General features: G+C 33.4%; 2 protein-coding genes across 3 annotated transcripts; both read left to right on the forward strand.

Moving 5' to 3' along the window:
- The first annotated feature begins 230 nt into the window (after window positions 1-230).
- On the forward strand, window positions 231-9,329 carry LOC128178945 (protein flp-like). Its single transcript, XM_052846381.1, has 6 exons — window positions 231-369; window positions 731-930; window positions 2,092-2,262; window positions 3,369-3,632; window positions 8,351-8,610; window positions 8,694-9,329. Exons 1-6 carry the CDS (start codon window positions 247-249, stop codon window positions 9,293-9,295), a joined length of 1,620 nt encoding a protein of 539 aa, XP_052702341.1. The 5' UTR covers window positions 231-246; the 3' UTR covers window positions 9,296-9,329.
- A 2,421-nt stretch (window positions 9,330-11,750) lies between these two features.
- On the forward strand, window positions 11,751-15,167 carry LOC128177160 (gigasin-6). Of its 2 annotated transcripts, XM_052843741.1 has the most exons (6): window positions 11,751-12,097; window positions 12,425-12,451; window positions 12,990-13,166; window positions 13,629-13,889; window positions 14,017-14,282; window positions 14,466-15,167. In XM_052843741.1, the coding sequence occupies exons 1-6, from the start codon at window positions 11,754-11,756 to the stop codon at window positions 15,077-15,079; spliced, it is 1,689 nt and encodes a 562-aa protein (XP_052699701.1). In that variant the 5' UTR covers window positions 11,751-11,753; the 3' UTR covers window positions 15,080-15,167. The 2 variants fall into 2 exon arrangements, with proteins under 2 accessions (XP_052699701.1, XP_052699702.1); XM_052843742.1 differs by lacking the exon at window positions 12,425-12,451.
- Window positions 15,168-20,290: the final 5,123 nt, after the last annotated feature.

The following is a 20,290-nucleotide window of genomic DNA, read 5'->3' on the forward strand; positions in this document are numbered from 1 at the left end:
AATAGTTATTCTACTATGAGTTTTGCAACAGCATAAATGTATGAAATTAAAAGATTTATTATAGTAAGGTTAATCAATTTTAAACCAATATATCCCCTTTAAAGGGATTTGCAAATAACACCACTGCTTTTCCAGTACCACAAATGTTCTGTAGTTCCACCTTATCAGCAAAATCAAAATAATGGAGATTTGCCAAATTTTGGTAGATAAGGCAATTTTGTATAGTAGCATGTTGTTTCTTTCGTTATGTGTAAGATGACTGCCGATTCAAAAATTTTGTTATGGATGGTGATACTGTTGGCTTACGTGGCATTAATTGTGGCCTCAGACTTAAATTACGAGAACACCGTAGATCCGGTGATCACACAGGTAAATAAAAAAGTTTTGTTGAAAAATATCACACAACGCCTCCAAAATCTACGTGAGTGCCTTGCTAAAGAGGCGACATCAGAAGACATTCATTAGAAAACTTGTTTGTCCAAGTCATTTATTTAATTTAGCATATAAATTGTTGAAACAGATCTCTTATTCAACATGATGTTTTGCGAAACTTGTCATCAGCTAACACGTCATTTGACAAAAACACTTTAGTTACAAAAAATTAATGAAAATGTTAATAAAGCTTTCATCTGTCAACTTTTAAAGACAGTGAGTTAGTCACTGCGTCAATTCACTCTTTAAGTCTTAATTAACATGTAAAAACGGTTGTGTTTTTGTGTCTTTTCGAAAGGCAATGCAATGTCGTCCGCGAATCCCTGGCCTGAGCATCGCAGTCGTCAAAGATGGCAAAGCTCTGCTATCTAAGGGATACGGATTGGCTAACCTCCAGAATGGAACCCCGGTCACCGAATTTACTCTGTTTCGATTGGCGTCAATCACCAAAGCAGTTTCTGCGACTCTATTGGTGAAACTGCTACAGCACAGCTCAAAGTGATGTTTATTTGATATTTACTGATCATATTTCATGATAACGGTGTGTTTACAAACACGGCGACGTCACTAGTTTTGCTTAATTGATTCCAGACTGTCTTTTTGGTGCTAGAACCATTATGACGTCATAATTGATTTGATGATTTTTTTTCCCGTATTTTACGGCTTTAAAGGAATTATGTAGAAAATAAAACAATATTTTGACATTCTATATTTAATCACGGTAAAAGTAAACCCAGTACTTATATTCAAATTGACATCATTTTAAAGAGGAGGTCAAGAGCTTGTATAATGCCGTTTTTGGAGAGGCTGTAGGCATTCTAGATACATTTCATTAGTCATAAATGGACAAAACTCTGATATTTGTTACTTTTATCCTTCATATTTCATAGAAAATGATTGTTTAAAACATGATTTTTCATTTTGTTTACCAAAAATTCAAGCCCCGGTACACCCTATGAAACAACGATATTGTTATGAAGCATCATTTAAAGAGTTTATATCTTGAATTTCATAAACATGTAGGCACCTTTCATTTGCCAGATCTTGACCTTAAAAGTTATTATTTATATAATTTAGTTTACACTCTTAAAAGAACGTTGCATAGATAAACGTTCCTAGTCAAAAATGGACAAAATATAATAATATCCAGCTCACTGCAATGAAAGACTTATTTAGATCCCGTTGATATTGTATGACATAGAGAATTCATGATATGATAAATTCATCTGCCGTAAACCAAGCTAAGTTAAACGTAATGACACCTTTATATATCTTGTTGATTGGTATAGTTTGAAAATGAAAATGAAGCCATTTAATTGCACAGGGCGAATGAAAATATAGATCTTATTACTATACAGAAAAAATTAACATCAGGTGTACCGTTTTGGCATTATTTCATGGATTCAGATGATGTCATAAACAGAATTAACAGGCTGTGTACACCTTAGGTATATGCATTATTCATGACTGTGTTTGCATAGTGTGCCTTTGTACTTGGTGATACCAGAATCTCAGCGTTCTAATCGTTAGGTGTATATACACCTATAAAGTACCTATAAAGTTCCATGCCAAAATGGCAAACCGTGGGCTGTAATAATTTCATTGCGAACGATTTTCGTAGACATACACAGATAATATTGTCATATTTTACATTTTCAGCCACAACATTTACACGAACTTGAGAACGTTTTACGACAGCAGTTTCGAGTTCTCGAACACCATTAGGACAGAGAATGCAAATATCCGGGACATTTTATCACATGCACTAGCCATCCCTAAACATGACTTCTTACGATTGAACCCCAAACTTACCAGAGCAAACTTTCCAAGGCAAGTACATTCAATATACAGTCATTTATGAATTAAATCAGATATCTTATGCAGACACATTAGAGCAAACGCCATCGTTTAAGCCATGCGTCAAGCGTTGACTACCAAATGTAGGGAACGATAAAAGTAAATTTTAATTATAAACTTTCAAGTCTAACATGTGACCAAATTTTTAAAAAACCCTCCAAAAACACCGCATTCCCTTTCCACAAAAACAAGCCAAAGGCAAGTACATGTGCATATCATTTATCGATTAATTTTTTTGCTTTATTTTTAAACACATTAACATAAAGATATCCTCTACTACAAATATTATTTTTGCGGCCTCTTTTCTGCCTTACAAGGGAGATATTGTGATATGAATTATCTACCTTTTATGGCATTATAATTTTTCTGACTAATTTAATTTTATGAATTAATTAATCAATTTAATGGAATTTATTCAAACTTATTCAATAATTCTAAGAGCAAAAATAAATTGAAAAATTGATTACAAGATTTGTTTGTTTACATAGCAATATCACAAGTTTACGAAAATATTGATAAAAGCAACACTTTAAATTTTGAAGTTTTTGATTCTAAATTTGAAAAGAATGTGATAGCACATAAAAAATACTCAATGGAATTTACTTTAAAATTTCAAATCAACCTTAGTATGTGCATAAAAATTTCATTATCTTTGCATTCAACGGAGATACTACAATATAATCATCCTAGCTTACCCCAATTTTAGGCATTTAAATTAGGAAATTACGTAAACTGTTACTGATTAGATTATGTCAGCCTACTAAAATGGATTAAAATTTGTAGGTGGGTGGGGGTGGGGGGGGGGGGTTAAAAATCAAAACGACGATTTTGTTTAACAGTATGACTAATTGAACGAATCAAACACCTTGACTTCTAAAATGTTTATTACCTATTACGATATATTCTACAATAACTGTCATGTGATCAACAAAATTCATATGATCAACGTCCTCTCCTCTCTCTCCCTAAAGAAAAATAACTTTTCATAATCATAACCAGGTTCATTTTTTGAGAAAAAATTATCCGGTTAAAAGTAAAAAATGCTGATTTAATCGTTTGATAACATATTTTTTCTTTAGTGTTTTCAAACATCTGAAGTCGATTTATCCTTTCCGAGAGACTTATACGTATACAAACGTCGCCTTTGGGCTCTCTACGACAATTTCCGAGAGTTTAGGCGGGAAATCATGGGAAGACCTGGTTCAGAGCGAGTTGTTCTCGCCTCTTGGAATGTTCAATTCTTCTTTTATTTCAAAAACGAAAGTAGGAAGCCATGTGGCAAAAGGTTATACCAATGATGTCACCAAATCGACAACAGTAGAGGTTCATCCTGATATTTACGAGTAAGTATGATCATGCAGATTAAGGTTGATAGCTAGGGGCATAATTAGTGGATATTTTCCCCATGTCATTTGAATTATATTTAAAGGCGGCAAGTAAATAGAGATATGAACTAGAGACGAGCTCGTTGCAAGCAACGATTAGGTTTTCCGTCGTAGCTGCGTCATATACTTGTGACGTATTACAAAAAATTGATAGCTGACCATAGTACAATATTAGATGTGTAAACACCGAGAAACAAAGTATTATATTTCTGTGACCGCGTAGATTTTACGGTGATAGAGAATTCGTCTGGATCTGCATCGGTCGTGTGCAGTACGAACCGGGTGAGGGAATGTTGGCGTAAAGTGTATAAGGTAAAAGGTTGGGGCGCGCTGTGGGCCGTAAGCTAAAACGAAGGGTATGTTTGCCGTATTCCCGAAGGTCCACCAGTATACAGTTCCAGAGAAATAAACGGGGCTGGCCGCCGTATTCCAGACTGCGCATTGACAATTGTACATAACTATTTATAAGAATCTTAACAATGAGTATAAATTGCAATTGACAGGTAATGATATAAGTAAGCTGAGTGAAAGGTTCACAGATATAAAATAATTAAATAAACTCAATGAGTCTTTGATGTCCAAGCAATGAAAATCTGATAATTGCACAATGTTGTTTTAAGAGATTAACAGTCCTCGAGACATGACACTCTGTCTCTTTGAAATCACATATAAAGTCTGAAAAGTGTCAATCACTAAATAAAAAAAGTAACTATGTAAGAAATAAACTGTGAGAAAAAATTACGAAACAGATGTTGAATTTTACAAGTAAAGTAAAAAAAAAATTATAATTGAACAGTGCATTTTGCACGATGATACTACATGTTTATAAGCAAATACAGATCTTAACACGTTGTCTCTAGTTTGATTCGCCGCATTTTATTCCCAGAGTGGGACTGTGGTTATGCCCGGTACGAAGGTAAAAAGACCATTGGCAAACGTTTTACACGCATTTTTATCGAACGCAAGCGCCAATAAATCTCTTAGTATATATGCGGAGATCCTGGAAATTTTACAAGGGGTTTTGAAGAATAATTTTGTATTTCGAGGAGGGGGAACATGCGCGGATCAGAAAATTTTTCCGGGGTGGGGGTTGAAAAGTCAGACGGTTATTTGAGTTTGCCAAGGGATGTCCGAGGCATATTTGGTAAGTTTATAATGTACACGTAATTGAAAGAAATTTCGCTGGGGGGGGGGGGGGGGGGTCTGGAACCCTTCCCCTTCTAGATCCGCGCACGGAGAAGACCGATGCCGGTAATTTTACTGTAATTTTAACCATTTTTATTTAATTATTCATGTTCATAATTATCAGAAAACCAATATTACCTTTCAAAGCAGTTAAAACTTAAAACTTAAGATACGAACCATTTAGTCTCGGTGAGTATTGCGTCCGCGTACGAAAATAATGGCAATTTTCAAGAAATTCGGATGGACGATCTGTGTCCTAGGTCACCATCCGATTCTTTTTCTGACTAAAAGCTACAGACCTGCAGTTAGAGATTGTCAAACTCTTATTGATTATGTCAATTTGTTTGTCTCAAAGAATCATTTTTTAAATCAATAAAGTTTTACCTTAAAAAAAAAAGAAATCGGCTACAATTTTCAATGTTAGCATGTTACAATTCTATGGTCTAATAAAATTTCAAGAAACAACTCTTCATTGCTTTATCCGAAATATTGCATGAAAAAAATTTACATCGCATTTTTTTGATTACAAAAGGATATTCAAAATGAACTTGGATTAACCGCTAATAAACAGGCATAAAGAGAGACTGAGAACCATGCAATTTCTTCTCTTTTTATTTTTACATCAAAAGAAATTCAAAAATAAATCAAAATATATTTTTTTCTTTGTATGCGTCAATGAAAATGTAGATCAGCAAGGGGTTCTTTTTCGTGCAAGCACCTACTTAACAGATTGTTACACGGGTCTACAACGATGACAAATATCGAAAAGGCAATATTGTTGGTGAAGGATGAATGTGAATGTCTTGACAAGCAAAAAAAGAAATTTTATTTTGAATTTTCCAAAATTTCACTCATAATTTCATGATTTTCATACCATTTTTTTTACATGCTACCAAAATGGGGGGGGGGGGGGGCAAATCCATGATAATTCAATTTTTTATGTAAATTTTATAAAAAATAGTTGCTTCGAGAAAAAGTGGGGAGAGGACATCTTTATGTCATATAACATGTGAAACTGATTTCATTCCACCCACAAGCTTGAAATAATGAAATTATTTTAATGAAAACAATATAAATAGACGTCATAAATCCCATATCAAACGACATATTACCACTTGTTTCTGCGCGTCTTTTTAATGAATTTATAAACAGCGGCAAATTCTAAAATGTATTTTTAAAGGTAATGTTACCTGCAAGTCTGTAGACCTTGTATGAAAAATTTCGGATACATAGTAGTCAATTTTTCTGGGATACAGACCGAGCGGTACATAGATGCAGCTAAGGTAACTAAGAAGGATTCCAATAAAATACTTTGTTGAGTAATGCAAGCTTTTAAGAAAGCAATACTTATATTTGTTTAAAATATAACACCCAAATACTTCGTCTTACATTCGCTATTTGTAGAACAAGCAGAACCAGTATCAGTCTGACCGGCCTCACCATATACATTGTTGGAATTTTACTGTCCTAGCATTGCATTGCTCTGCATGTATACACAATTTCTTTTGAAAATTAAACACTTAAAGTGTTCATCTATATGGCTACACATAACGTACACCCGTGATTCAAAATAACCCAGACGGAAAACGGTAAAAAATTCAGTCATTGAGTCTACGTTTTATAGAACTTGTAAGAAAACACATTGCGAGTCTGAATGTTTGTTGATATGTCAATCTATCAATATACAGTTTGTTAATTATTTTCGATTGCTTAGGCTACAGCGTATTTGATGAACATTGAACAACATTTTTTCCATGCCACTTTTTTCCATGGAAGATAGCGAATACAAGTATAAAGCATTTATAAATTTATTTAATTACCTCTTTAGAATTGTGTATGGAATAAATAATTTGTAAGTTGCTGCTGAAGGTTGTTTGGTATTTTCGTTTGTAGATGTTTTGCAAGTAAAAAACCTGAAACGCGGGGCAAGTCATAATTAATATCCCTAATAACCGTAACTTAAAACTAGCGGCTTTGGATTCAAATATTATCGTATACGAATATTAAGTTCACTTTTTAAAATCATCTCCACGATGATAATTATATTATATCCATCGCAAATCAGTATTTTTTTTTTTGTTTTTTTTGCTTTAAAAGAATTGTTCTATCGGGAGCAATCCCGCGTTCGTTTAAATTGCCAGCGTACATTTGTCATGTCAGTAATACACAACGGCTTTATATGACGGCCGTGTATACGTATTGTAGAAAAGTTGAGTTTAATTACCATGCATTGGAACCATTTTATTAACACATCTCCCAGTACTGAAACAATTCAAAATGTCTCTGTTACAGTAACACAGTGGGGCGTTAATCGTGTACGTCCAGCTCTACAAGCACATGCACTGTCGTCTAGGCGACGGCCTGAATACAGCTAGCGACTCTCCTATCGATCGGTTACCTGAGTCTCGTAATGCATCTAAATATAGACAGGGGCACAGTTATGAAACAAACAACAAAAATAAGGTCAAAGAGGTTTATTTATATGAAATGAAAATGTACATATGTATAAAAACATTTGGGAATTTTATGTGGAATTATTTTTGCGCACTACATGTATCAGTTAGTGCATTACAAGAAGCCCTTTCAGAACCTCATAAACGTGCGCACCCCCACAAAAAATGGACCGAACTGACAACAATTGTTTCTGCAAATACTGACTATAAATTACGAAAACATTAAATTGAATACTATAGAAGGATTCAAAATTAATTTCTTTACAACTTTGCTTCAATAATGCATTAGAAATTTTTAATCCTTTATAAGTTATTGACAAGAAACTTTGGACGCCTCTTACTCCCTAATTATAGGGGCCAGCCCCTTTTTCGGTATACCAAATGAAAGGTCTGGGTAAGACCAAGAACTTTTAAAATACATGTTTTAACAAATTTTTATCAGGTAGAGAACTAACACGGAAAATACGCGAATTTTTTTGATTTTTTTTCTTACCTTTGTTTCAACATCTATACCACCCCTTTTATTTGCATTTAAATAATAAATAAAATATATCTCGCACAAATTCAATGTATTACCTTCCAAACCAGCCCATCTTTGAGACTCTGCAAGTCATCGTTAAAACTAAACCCCCAGGACAAAAGAAGTCGTTAAATTTTACTAAAAGGGGAATAATTCAAAACCGGATAGGGATTTTCCTCAACTAAAATATGCAACGACAACATCACGCGGCATGTTATCAGTCCTGAAAATTTCAAAACAATCGGTGAACAAACGAGGGAGATATTAAGGATCAAAGTTGGCGTCTAGAAGAAAAAAAAAAATAATAAGAAATTTAAAAATTTTTCAGAATAATAGTAAGGTTTTCCGCTGAGAGCGGAAAACCTTAATAAAAAATACCCCTTTAATTTTGATGTTTCCATAAATACATGTACAAATATATTAACATATTTTAGAATCATGCGTTTACATGTCCACATATTGATCATAATATGAAAAGGAATAGTCAAAATTGAAGACACTTTAAACAACTATTGTAGCTCTTGGGAGAAGATATGTGGATCAATATGTCTCATGAGTTGTGCTCATGATATGGCTAAGTGGATGAAATTCCATCTCAGTGGTGGATTAAACGAAATTGGAAATCGCATCATGTTGTCAGAAACACTTAAGTCCACCTATAAGGCGCGTAACTCCATTACATCTCTTGGAATAAGTAAATACTTTTCGAAGCCGAAGGTTCCCCACACAACGAGTGAAGACAACTACGCCCTGGGATGGAGAAATGGTCATTATAGAGGTACATATCTAGAATGTGATGTCTAGTTGTCCGACTTTTTGCACTATGTTGATACGGCATATATATTTTTTGTTCGCTTTCAGAATATAAAATATTACGTCATACGGGAACCATCCTCGGATATTCATCGTTGATTACTCTCATTCCGGATATGAACATTGGAATCTTTACGACAATGAACGGACAAGATTCTGACTTCATCTTCCGAACTCTTCTCCACAATTACTTAGCAGACGTCGCTTTGGGGGAAGACACGTGGCTAAATTCCAGTACGATATGCTCTTTTCCCGAACCATGGTTCTCAACACCGTCAGAAACGTTACATTTAATCGGTAAATCTAACAGACTCACCAGATCGCCTTTGGAATACGTCGGGCATTATCACAATGATGCATATGGGGATTTGCACATTTTTCGGAACTCCTCCACAGGGTTTATAGACATGAAATATGGTGTTGCATTTTGGAACCTTTACCCAAAGCATTCCCACGACCAGTTTGCGGCTGAGGGATATGGTATTTTGGAAGGCCTTTCTCCGTATAATCTGCACACAATTAGGTTTTACCATGAAACACATAGTAATGGATCCATTTCTAGTGTTGAAGTCACAAGCTTTGAACCTAAAGACCCTCCCGTGTTCATCAAAGTTTCCAGCTATGTAGATTCTAGTGTCATTTTAGGGTAAAAATATTGGAATCATAAAGACTGCATAAAATTCAATAATTTTTTTTTACTTATATGATTGATTAATTCCTAGCTCTCTGATTAGCTCATATCCCGCTATCTAGAAAAAACCCAGAATGTTATTTTCAACTCCGCGTGACCTAGGAGGTCAATATAACATTTGATTTTCTCAACATTAGACTAAAAAGATATCGTCCAATGTAATATTGCGTTTCTCAATTTGTTCAGCTATGGCTTCAAACTAAAATGATTGTTTGATAACCCTTAATTTGATATTTCTGTATCAATTCGTCACTGTATCATATAACAAAATAATCATTGCTATTTTTCAATCGATGCGATGATTTTAGTTAGCCCCGAAGTACATCTCGGTGAATATTTTGTTTCGAGGGTAGCTAAATCATCGTATCGACCTCAAAAACAGCAATGATTGTATAATGTATAGCATTTGAAAAAAAAACCTGAACTACATGCATGTTATGTCATGGAAAATCCTTATTGTCTGTTAATACTTGCATTTCATTTCTGTATGCTTAACTGCTATTTACATAAAGCATTGATATTTATTAATTAACCCGTTTATAATAATCACAGAACATGAAGTTATTCAATTTTGGAATATGGGTCGGATCAAATTCGTACTAATAGACATTCTGAAATGAATTCTCACAGCATCAGATGGTAAATATATTTGTAAACCGCATCAACATGCATGTACAAAGTTGAAAAAGACAAAAGTCTTCACGTTGGTTTACACTGTTGGACCTATAGAATTAATGACAATAGTGTTATAAAAAAGATATAATTCTTGACTACAGTAATTTCTAGTTTCTTTACCCTTGCAGTATGCCGGAAGATCATCACTAGAATATTATTTATTCTTAACATTTTATTGAGAAGTTCAATTTCTACTCTCAAATAATTAGGTGGTAAAATGTAAAAAAAAAAAAAAAAACCCACAAAAAACCTTAAAGGGCATGATAACGATTTTGGTCAAAATTTAATTTTCCGTTTTTAATGTTAACAATGCTTTATTAAGGTATTTCAAATAGCCAATCAAAATTTGAGTGTCAGTCGTCGAGTTAAAGGCTAGATACAGAGCTCACAATTCTTTGTAATGTAAACAAAGCTTGGATCATGTTTTTGTTTACATTTTCGTTTTTACGTTTTCATTTTTACGTTTACAATATTGAAAATAAAATTCCAGGTAAAGATCTAAAATGAATGTGACAAACGCTAGTAACTAACGCTAGTAACTGTTTGTGTTAAAAAAAAAAAAGGAAATACATATAAACGATAAAACAAAGAGAAAAATCAGCTTGAAAAACAACTTTATGTCTGCTCAAAGGCAAAAGAACGAACCTCTTTTCATATCTTTTTTCCCTTTATTCTTAATAATTTTTATCTTAAAGAAACCAGATGTTTTGGTCGATGTTTTAATGAAGTATGTGCATAGTTATTGTCATGCTCTCATTTGCGGATAAATCCGGAATCGTCTTGATTCATCAGGTTTTGCTAACCTAATTACTGACTACAAGGAATGTTAAAAAAAGATTAATGCCATCTAATTCGTAGTTATCGATTATTATGTGTCCCGAACAATCCTAAAATAAAAATCAAACTACACATGTTTTGAACGTCTTCAGGCCCCGGGCCCATAAAACTTAGACAAGTTCACGTTTGATATGTCTTACTTTTACAAATGGAGCATTTCGTGGGAAAGTGAGACTGAGATCAAATTTGCTGGCTATAGGGCCAGATCTTTAAAATAGTATCAATGCGTTTTGTGACACATGCGAGAAATTCCAACGCATATTCTCTGTGTTAAACATGTAAAAGTCAGAGATTCGATATATGAGTTTCCAACGCATATTTGCTCTTCTGGTGCTTTTATAGATATTTTTGTATCCTTTTGATTACGTGGTTATTATGATGATACAAATCAATAACCTATAAATTGATAAATGTTTTCTCGATTTGTCTTCATGAATGACTGTATGACGAAGTAAACATTATTTTATCCTGTATAAATTCTGAAGGCTTTTCCCCCCCAAATTTGAACAGCATGATGAAAAACATCAGATTTTAAAATCTAAATAAAGCCGAGTTTCACTAAATACGGAAAACATTAATAAAAAAAACTGCTTTTGAAAAAATGAATTTTTATTGTGGTTTAGATGGTGATTTGTTAGATTAAAATTGCAAACACTGCGCATCATTTGTATGCACAGCTTTTGACAACGCACAAGTATATGGTTTTGAAGCGACCCAATGTTTTTTGACACCGGTCGCCTAATTACAAGGTGTGGCCAGGTAAAAAAGAAAATTAATCCAACGACATTTTAACCAGAGTCGCTCTCTACCTGTCTAAAATGATGAGAGAGATGTATAATTAATTCATAAGCGTCGTTCGCCATTGCATAATCTGACGAATTAATTAAACAGTCATATAAAACCAAATGAATAATACACAAGGTGCTTCATTCGTTAAAATGTCCTCTAGAAATCTCCTCTATTCTTCTGTGGTCCTTTTTCTTGTTTTGTTCTACTGTCATGGCGGCCCTTTAGAAGACCAAATCAGAAGTACGATACAAGAGGTTTATAAAAACTGTCGAAGGGATAAAAATCCAGGGGTCATTGTTTCTGTGGTGAAAGATGGTCAAAATGTCCTGACGGAGGCCCTCGGGGTCAAGGACAAAATATCTGGAGAGGCCATTACCACCGATACTCTCTTTGGGTTAGGAGGAATTTCAGCTTTATTCGCCAATATTCTTATCGCTAAGAAAAATGCAGAATATGCCGAGTGAGTATTCTATAGATTTATTTCTGAAATTTGAAGAATTCTTGAAATGTGTTGAAAATGTATGCATGCTTCATCAATCGGAGAAAAAAATTGATAAAAACTCACGTGTTTTCGTCAAAACGGTAATGGCAAGTTTGAACTTTATTTGAAAAATTGAAAAAAACCCTATGGTTTGCGATTCGTTGTCGCCAGTAGCAATTCGCGTGGGATCACATTTCAAAACTAATCATATGAAGAAAAAAAACCCAATGTGTCGATCATGAAAATTTATAAATGGCAATTTTCATCTAATATTAAACCATGCACTTTTGATCTATTTCGCTGCAGTTCAAACAACCCAGATTCTACTCTCGAGTAAGTTCAAGTTAAGTTTTTAAGACATAATTATATCAAAATCTATTGAGAAATATTACATTTACGTTTTAGTTGTACCGATACTTGTATAATATTAAACATCATCTAAAACATGTAATTGACTATACTTTTGAATCCCATGTAATTGGCTATGATGATATATAATTATGTCTTCCATGTATCAAGGCATGTAAAATCACATTGTAATGTTACATTGTTACAATGTTACATTAATAACATTTAACGTATCGTGAATATATTTTCCATTTTCATCTCTTATCATTGTTTGAATGAATGTTAATCTGCATTTCTTTATCAAGTGACAGTTGCTTGAAATATATAAAAAATGTAACCAATACAGAACCATGTGGTATCAAAAGTATCCTCATGTTATGTGTAATATCTTACATAAGTTTTTCATTGTATACCAGGAACGGTGACTGATTTTAAATAACCATTTGAAAAATTCAGATCGGTAAATTTATATGCTTATTGAGTAAAATTTTGCACATAATCATCTATTTATTTATTAATTCAGAATGGACGAGGACACTACTCTACGAAACCTTTTTGGAAACAATAAGCTTTTTGAGAAATCCAAGCTACGATCCCGGTATGCTACATCTCTGGATGTCATGTCGCATCGGTTGGGATTCAAAAATACTCCTTACTTGTTCTTAGACGATACGGTTACCCGAGGCGACCCCGTCATACAGTGAGTATCCTGCGTGCTAATACCACACTCTTATACATACTGTATACAGGGAAATATTCGTCCCCGTTTGATTTTCGCCCCGTTCGCCCTCGTTGTTAGTGGGCTAATTTAAGATTGTGCGAATTCTAATGTCTCAAACTATCTTTCTTTAAACACAACTGTGTCTGGACGAATTGAAGACGGGGCAAAACTGTTTGCAAGTGTATGAAGGCAAAAATTACACGGGGCGAAAATAACCCAGTATACAGCCTTAAAAAAGCTTGAAACGCGCTTTTCCACCACTTTATAGTTATAGATAGCACGCCAAACACAAGTGAAAATTTGCCTTTCTTCTTATTTGTGATTCTATCCTCTTAAATGTACTGTATATCCTTAGACAGTCATGTTTTCAAATGAAAAATAAATATAAAAAGACATATATCAGAAATACATGTACATATCCTTACATTTATTTTTTAACAGACGAATAAGTAGCATGAAGCCAAGAGGGCGTTTTAGGGACAGCTTTTACTACAATGAGTTGATGTACAGCATCCTCACTACGATTGGCGAACGACTTGGTAGAGATAGTTGGGAGAATCTTGTTAAAAACGAGATCTATACCCCCCTCGGAATGGCTAAATCCAAATTCTTCACCACTGTGGAGCCCTCAACAGTCGACATTGCCAGAGCCTACAAAGAGGACGACGGCTCTCTGTTCCCAGTTCCGTTCGAGTTCTTGAAGTAAGGCCTTACACAGATATCGTCATGAATCTATGACTATCAGCCTTAAAGATAATTGCACTCTTTGTTAAACGTACCAGAAGTTATGTTTTCAGATCTTATGTTTTTCTACTTTTTTTCTTCCTAGAAAATGGTCTAGCTTGTGCAGCACAACATGTGTCCTTAGTAGTGCAAACGACATGTCTAAATTCATGAATTATCTCCTTGGCAACGGAAGCATTCCTGGAACAAACGACGTGTTACTGGCCAAGAAAATTCACCGTGATTTGTTCGATGCTTATAACCGTCTGCAAGATCCAAGCATTGAAGACTATTTCCTGACCATAAGGGGTGTCCCCGTATCTAGGACTCACTTTGCGTATGCCATGGGAATCAAACGAGGAATGTACAACAGTAAGCACCATTACCTTACACCTCATACATTTCAAAATCTCTAAGAGCAACGTTTTGATTTTAAAAAAAATTACCATTTACCTTGCTTGTTTAGTTGTCAACTGCTTCATTAATATTGGCGGGTAAAATGAGAAGTTAGCATCCGTTGTATTTCTCTAGTTCTGTATTTACTTTGTTTTAAAGATGAAAGAATTCTGGAGACTGCTGACGACATGCATGGTTACAACACCCTGATGACCCTTTTCCCTGACCGAAATCTTGGAATATTCATCGCAATGACTGGAGAAGACAAAAAGGATCTTTTCAGAACTGCTCTCAGTAGCTACATTTCAGACTTGTATCTCGATAAAGAACCATGGTTAAACTCTTCTCTACTTTGCACGTTCCCTGAACCCTTCATGAAGGGACCTGACCCCGACACCCCCAAAGTCCACCCGGTCGTGCCACTTGGTCGACTTCCGACAGATTTCACTGGAACGTATACTAACGACATCTACGGGAAAATGGAAATCATTGACAAAAGTGGAGTCTTGGAGGCAAAGTACGGCTACGCTACTTTCGACCTTCAGAGAGAAGAGACAACGTCTCTCAAGTTTAACATGTTCCCGACTGGACTTATAAGACATATGTTCTCTGTGGATGATCTGAGATTTAGGGAAAGAAAGAACTCCACATATATCGAAGCGTTTACTGTTGACAAATTCGATGATGCTAAGTTCGAGAGAGTTCAGCCGGTTACCACCACCACCACCACCACCACGGAGAAGCCAGCCGGCGGGATAGCCATTCCGCTATAAAGCACCATATAGACACTCAGTGGACACATGACTGAATTCAATCACGTTGTTACTTGTTTTAAATCCAAATAAACAATATTATTATGAAGGTGTTTTCTTTTTTTCAATTAATGAACGTATATTAAAAAGTAAATTAAAATGTATAAATGAAATATACAAGTATTGATTTTTGGCTGTCTCAAAACCATGCAGTTAATTTATTCATGTAAAATTCAAAAGAAGATAAAACAAATATTCACGTAACAAAATTCAAGTTCCCGATTCAAGAAAAACGCTTTTATTACGAAATCAAATGCCATTTCACTACGCGGATAATTCAACACCCTATCAATAGTTCAAACTTTTTTTTAAATAGAAAAATGCGTTCTTAAATCTTGGCCATTGGCAATTATAATAATGCGATTATTATAAATCAAAATGAATTAAACAGTCTCCATGTATATAATCAGCGAAAAGATTCGACGCCTTCCTTTTTCTATCAGGTATCACCTTATCTTCTCTTAAAAGAAGACAACAGAACGGAAAAACTCGTAGATGAATCTTTGTTTTTATTTCTCCCGGAATAGTAAAACGAATTGGACGTATTCACTCGGATTTTCGAATGAGCTCAACAATATATGGTTGCCGTGTTAGCTACTGTTTAAAATTACATCAAGAAAATTCACTTCACTTCTGCCATGTAATCAAAGTACTAAAATGCCTGAAAACATGGCTCTGTAGGTAGAAACGACTTTTGATTAGGGGTAGAACGGTATCTGACGACATACTTGTTTAGATATTAAGTTGGCTGGATGGTTAGTGGTGGCCTTTCTACACAATATCAATCTCCTTACGATGACAAGCTCTGCATAGTTTTCAGAGCTAAAATATTTGTATTTTTTCTTAAATAAATTACAGTTTATGGTCAAAAATATCATATTTAATATTCTAAAATAGAACAGATGGATAATTGGTTGACCAAGCCTCCTTAAGCACACGTGTACTTGTTTTTATGTTGCTCTATTTGAATTATTTGGTCATCTCTACTCGATGCTTTCAGTTTAAAGCAAGTTAGTTTAAAAATCAGCAGAATTTGACATTATCTTACAATGAAATATCTTTATTTGCATAATTATACTTGTACATGCGTTAGTAGCATTTTTTAAAGATACAGGTTCAAATGCACTATTTTTTCATAAACACAAAATTTGAATTATTTTGGTGGTTGTTCGGTCAACATCCGGGTGAACAGGCTGAAGGTAGCTGGCTTTTCTTACTTTTACTTATTAAAGGTCTACAAGGGCTCTTTTTTTCCAACTAACACTGCTTCTCAATTCCCGAGTTTGCTATTTTTTTTTTTTAGAAAATATAAAAGTCTAGATTATTCTTGCATCTACTAAAAACTCATAATCAATGTTTACATTTACATGTATATGAATATAAAGGTTCATAAACTTTCATGATTTCTTCTTTCTTTTCTATTCATTTATCATGATTATTGGTTTTATTTAATTTTTTATACCCCCTTTTTTTTGGGGGGGGGGGTGAGGTTTATCATTCAGCAGATTTGTTTACCTTAAAAAAAGTTTTTCTATTTTCTTAATAAAATATTATAACAAATATCTCTTTTCTTTAAAGGAACACATAAATGGGTAAGGGTTGAAATAATAACTCATTGATTGCGTAATTACATTGTCTTAAAAATGTATGTTTTAACTGATTAACTGACGGTATAAATCTTCTTGAGAAACAAGTGTTTAAAATAAACAATGCAAACCTATTTTAAATGAAAAAAACAACACAACAAAACAGTTCAAGTGGAAATAGAATGGACACAAATCCCGTGGCTGGCGACGATGAACACATTGATACAAACATTTTCTGACCTGCATTAAAAAGAATATACAAGGAAAAGCATCGAACAATGCATACTGATAATAAGGAAATAGTATCTTTAAAATTAAATAAATCTGATTTTTGATGTGTGAAAAAAAAATATTCACCGGCAGACTGAATGCGACGGGGACAGCGAACTTCATTTAAAAATTCATGCAAGTCCAAAAAGATGATTTATAATTTCGTGCACAAAAATAATTTCAACCGTACCACGCCTAAGTAAACGAGTTCGTATGCTAATGGGGGTTATGTTAATTAAGTAACGTAGTCTGTAATTAGAGAATCTTGTTGACTTTTACCATAACAGAGACCGACGTCTTTCGGATTTTCATCTCAATCTGACTTAATGTAACTATCGAGTGAAATGTAATTTTTTTTTCAAATTTCTCTATCAACACATTATATGGAAGGAGAAAAAAATTGTGAAGAATTGACTTCTTTTTCGTTAATTAGTGAATCCTGGCTTGTAATCAATTTGATTTTGTCAATGAAACGTTGGATAGCCTTACCTCATTAGTGTGTTTACGTACTTTGGTACGACATTTTCTTGCTAGAACTCTAGTATAATGAAGAGGTATACAGACAATAGTTTTAATAGTTTCATCATAAACCAAAATGCTAACATTATAAAATTTGTGTCAATATCTTAGAGAGAACAAATACAGTTGACAAAAACAATTTTTTAAAAATGTTATATAAAAAATTATTTCCATTTTTTTCTGGACCCCCCCCCCCCCCGAAAATAAAAAGGCTAAAAAATAAGATGAAACGACTGATCTGCTTTGGGGAAACCATATCTTTAAAAAAGATCTATTAGATAATATACTAATAATTGGTGTCAATCCAAGTAAATTATTGGTTCATACATCTTTAATTTCTTGATTTACTCTATACTCTGTCCCGAGTTTTTGCTTCCACCACTTTTTGCTTGATATTTCAATAATAGTAAATACCTTTGTGCTCAAACTAAGTTCATCCACTAATATAAAAAATGTCCAGATTATCTGTTTTGAAACTCCCCCTCTACCACTTTAGGTTTCAATACACATCCCGAAATTGAAAGTCTACGGAGATTTTGCATTGCAACAGCCATTAATAAGCCCGGATGATAACTTTAAAAAATTATGCGATGTATTCCGAGTGTATTCCGAATGGAGAAAAGATGTAAACATTCCCCATTATAAATCTCCGTAAGGAATCTGTTTTCGTTCCTGTGAATTTTTCTGAGTAGAAAGGGATAATTGTTCAATGAAGATATCTTGGATATATTTCCTTTTAACGATTTCAACTCTATTTCTTTCACGGGTATGTGTAATTTTATTAAAAATCATCAAAAAGCGATGGAAGCAATAACTTGGGACAGACTATAGTACTTCAATCACCCAAAAAAAAAAATGAAAAAAAGGCAAATTTAAAATCCTCTTGAATTATGTTAAATACATTTGATTTAATCCAATGTTAAATGATAGTCAACTTTCAAGAACATGTTCGTAGATAAAATGGCATTCACACGAAAGCAACGTTTAAATCAGTAAATCAGGAAAAAACCTACAAAAAAAATCAACACAACAAATATTTCATTTACTGAACAAGTTTAGTTGTGTAATGTCAAGCCACAGTTTATGCTTCTACGTTTTTCTTTCTTTTTCTGATTTAGATCAGTGATATACTAGTATAAATTAACGCATGATTTTACGACGTTTAATTTCAAGTTAACGTTTGTCACAAAATATAAATACATACATATAAATATATTTTCTTGTAATTTGATTACGAATTACATGTTTACTATTCATATAATTAAGACAAACTTTTAAAAGAAAACCATCGTCACGAAATTGTTATTATGAAAATCAAAATATACGTCTCGACTTTGCAAAATGTGAAAATAATGTTAATCGGCGCACAACATTCGTAAGCTTTACATTACCAAACAGATTAATTAAGTTTTCATCGTGGTTTTTCAAGATTGTCTCTTTTTGACCTATAGAGTACAAGGCGTGCATCGTAATCAACAAAATACAGATATTTCCCTTTTTGGAATTGCAAAAGGAAATCTAACAAATTCATTAATTTCAAGATGAAATTTTAATATTGAAAAGATTTTGTCTTGTTTTATCTTGAAATTACCTTTAAGACACTGTGGCGATAAGTCAGCCTTGAAAATGCACCGACTGTAATTGGATCTCCAAAATAAAACGAAAAAAAAAATCTTACTTTTCCAATGCTATTTAATTATAGTTTAAATTCAATTTCTATATATTCATAAAATTTTACACACTAAAATTATTATTCCTGCAAAAAAATATTCTAAATTTCAAGTACTATTTATTTTTTTTCTGATTTTTTTTAATTCAGAAATTTTGCTTTAAAAAAGGTCTTTACACTCCGAATGATTATTAAGCAAATTTGTTTCAAGAATTGTTAAGACAATAATTAACAAAAAATGCAAAGTTAAACATAGAATCTATGTAGGTGGACTTCTAATAAGTTATCGTCATTTAGATGTTTTTTTTCCCTTTTTTCTACCACCAAAAAAAAATGTTTACTATCTGAAGTTTGTTATTAGATAAACCATGAACCTTTTAATTTTGCCGGATAATAGTACTGAAGTGTGTATTGAAATTTACTCTATCGACTCTTTTAAAACCTTAATATAAAAAAAAGTTTGGACTAAACATGCACATCCTATTATTAATAAGCATGACAATTTACGCATTGAACCATGCATTAACTTGAAGAGAAAAAGGTTGCAAAAAGGCAGCCGTTTAGATTACTAGAAGTTAGGAATTCATTGGTCAGTTATTATCCCAGTGGTTTCCAGTTCTTAATGCATTCTGAAGAATAAACATTTAGTAAATTTTACACGTCTGCATTTTCGTATCGTATATGTCTCCTGGTTTTGGAAGACATATGAATCTTCTAACAATCTAAAATAACATGGAAGCAAACCTCTATTGCAGAAAATGAATAAATAAAAAATAAAAATCTGTGACAGCCAACTCCTGGTATTGTTTAAGTCAATAAAAATAAAAAAACCAGTCACAATATGTGCAATCCACAAGTAAGCTATTTTGGTTCAAGTAAATTTAAAAAAAAAATTACGCGAGAAAAATATAATGGTATAAATGTTAAAAGTAATGTAGACTTTCGTAAAAATGGGTGGAGTCGAAATTCGCATTTCTCCAGAGACTGAACTTACCATATACGTACGCCACAGGGCAAATTACGTTGGGATATAAGAGTCGTTATGACATCATCTTTTTACCTGTCAAACTTTCCTACTGTCAGGTTTTGCAGAGATGCATAATCATAGAATATATTAAAAACCCAAGT

Source organism: Crassostrea angulata, chromosome 3 (assembly GCF_025612915.1).
Source record: "Crassostrea angulata isolate pt1a10 chromosome 3, ASM2561291v2, whole genome shotgun sequence".
NCBI classification, from domain to species: domain Eukaryota; kingdom Metazoa; phylum Mollusca; class Bivalvia; order Ostreida; family Ostreidae; genus Magallana; species Magallana angulata.

Bases quoted from the DNA above. Each gene is read 5' to 3' on its own strand.
- LOC128178945 (XM_052846381.1), top strand. From the start codon at position 247: ATGTGTAAGATGACTGCCGATTCAAAAATTTTGTTATGGATGGTGATA. The intron at 370-730 runs GTAAATAAAAAA...TCTTTTCGAAAG, and splicing joins TAGATCCGGTGATCACACAG to GCAATGCAATGTCGTCCGCG. The intron at 2,263-3,368 runs GCAAGTACATTC...TTTTTTCTTTAG, and splicing joins ACCAGAGCAAACTTTCCAAG to TGTTTTCAAACATCTGAAGT.
- LOC128177160 (XM_052843741.1), top strand. From the start codon at position 11,754: ATGAATAATACACAAGGTGCTTCATTCGTTAAAATGTCCTCTAGAAAT. The intron at 12,452-12,989 runs GTAAGTTCAAGT...TTATTAATTCAG, and splicing joins AACCCAGATTCTACTCTCGA to AATGGACGAGGACACTACTC. The intron at 14,283-14,465 runs GTAAGCACCATT...TTTGTTTTAAAG, and splicing joins CAAACGAGGAATGTACAACA to ATGAAAGAATTCTGGAGACT.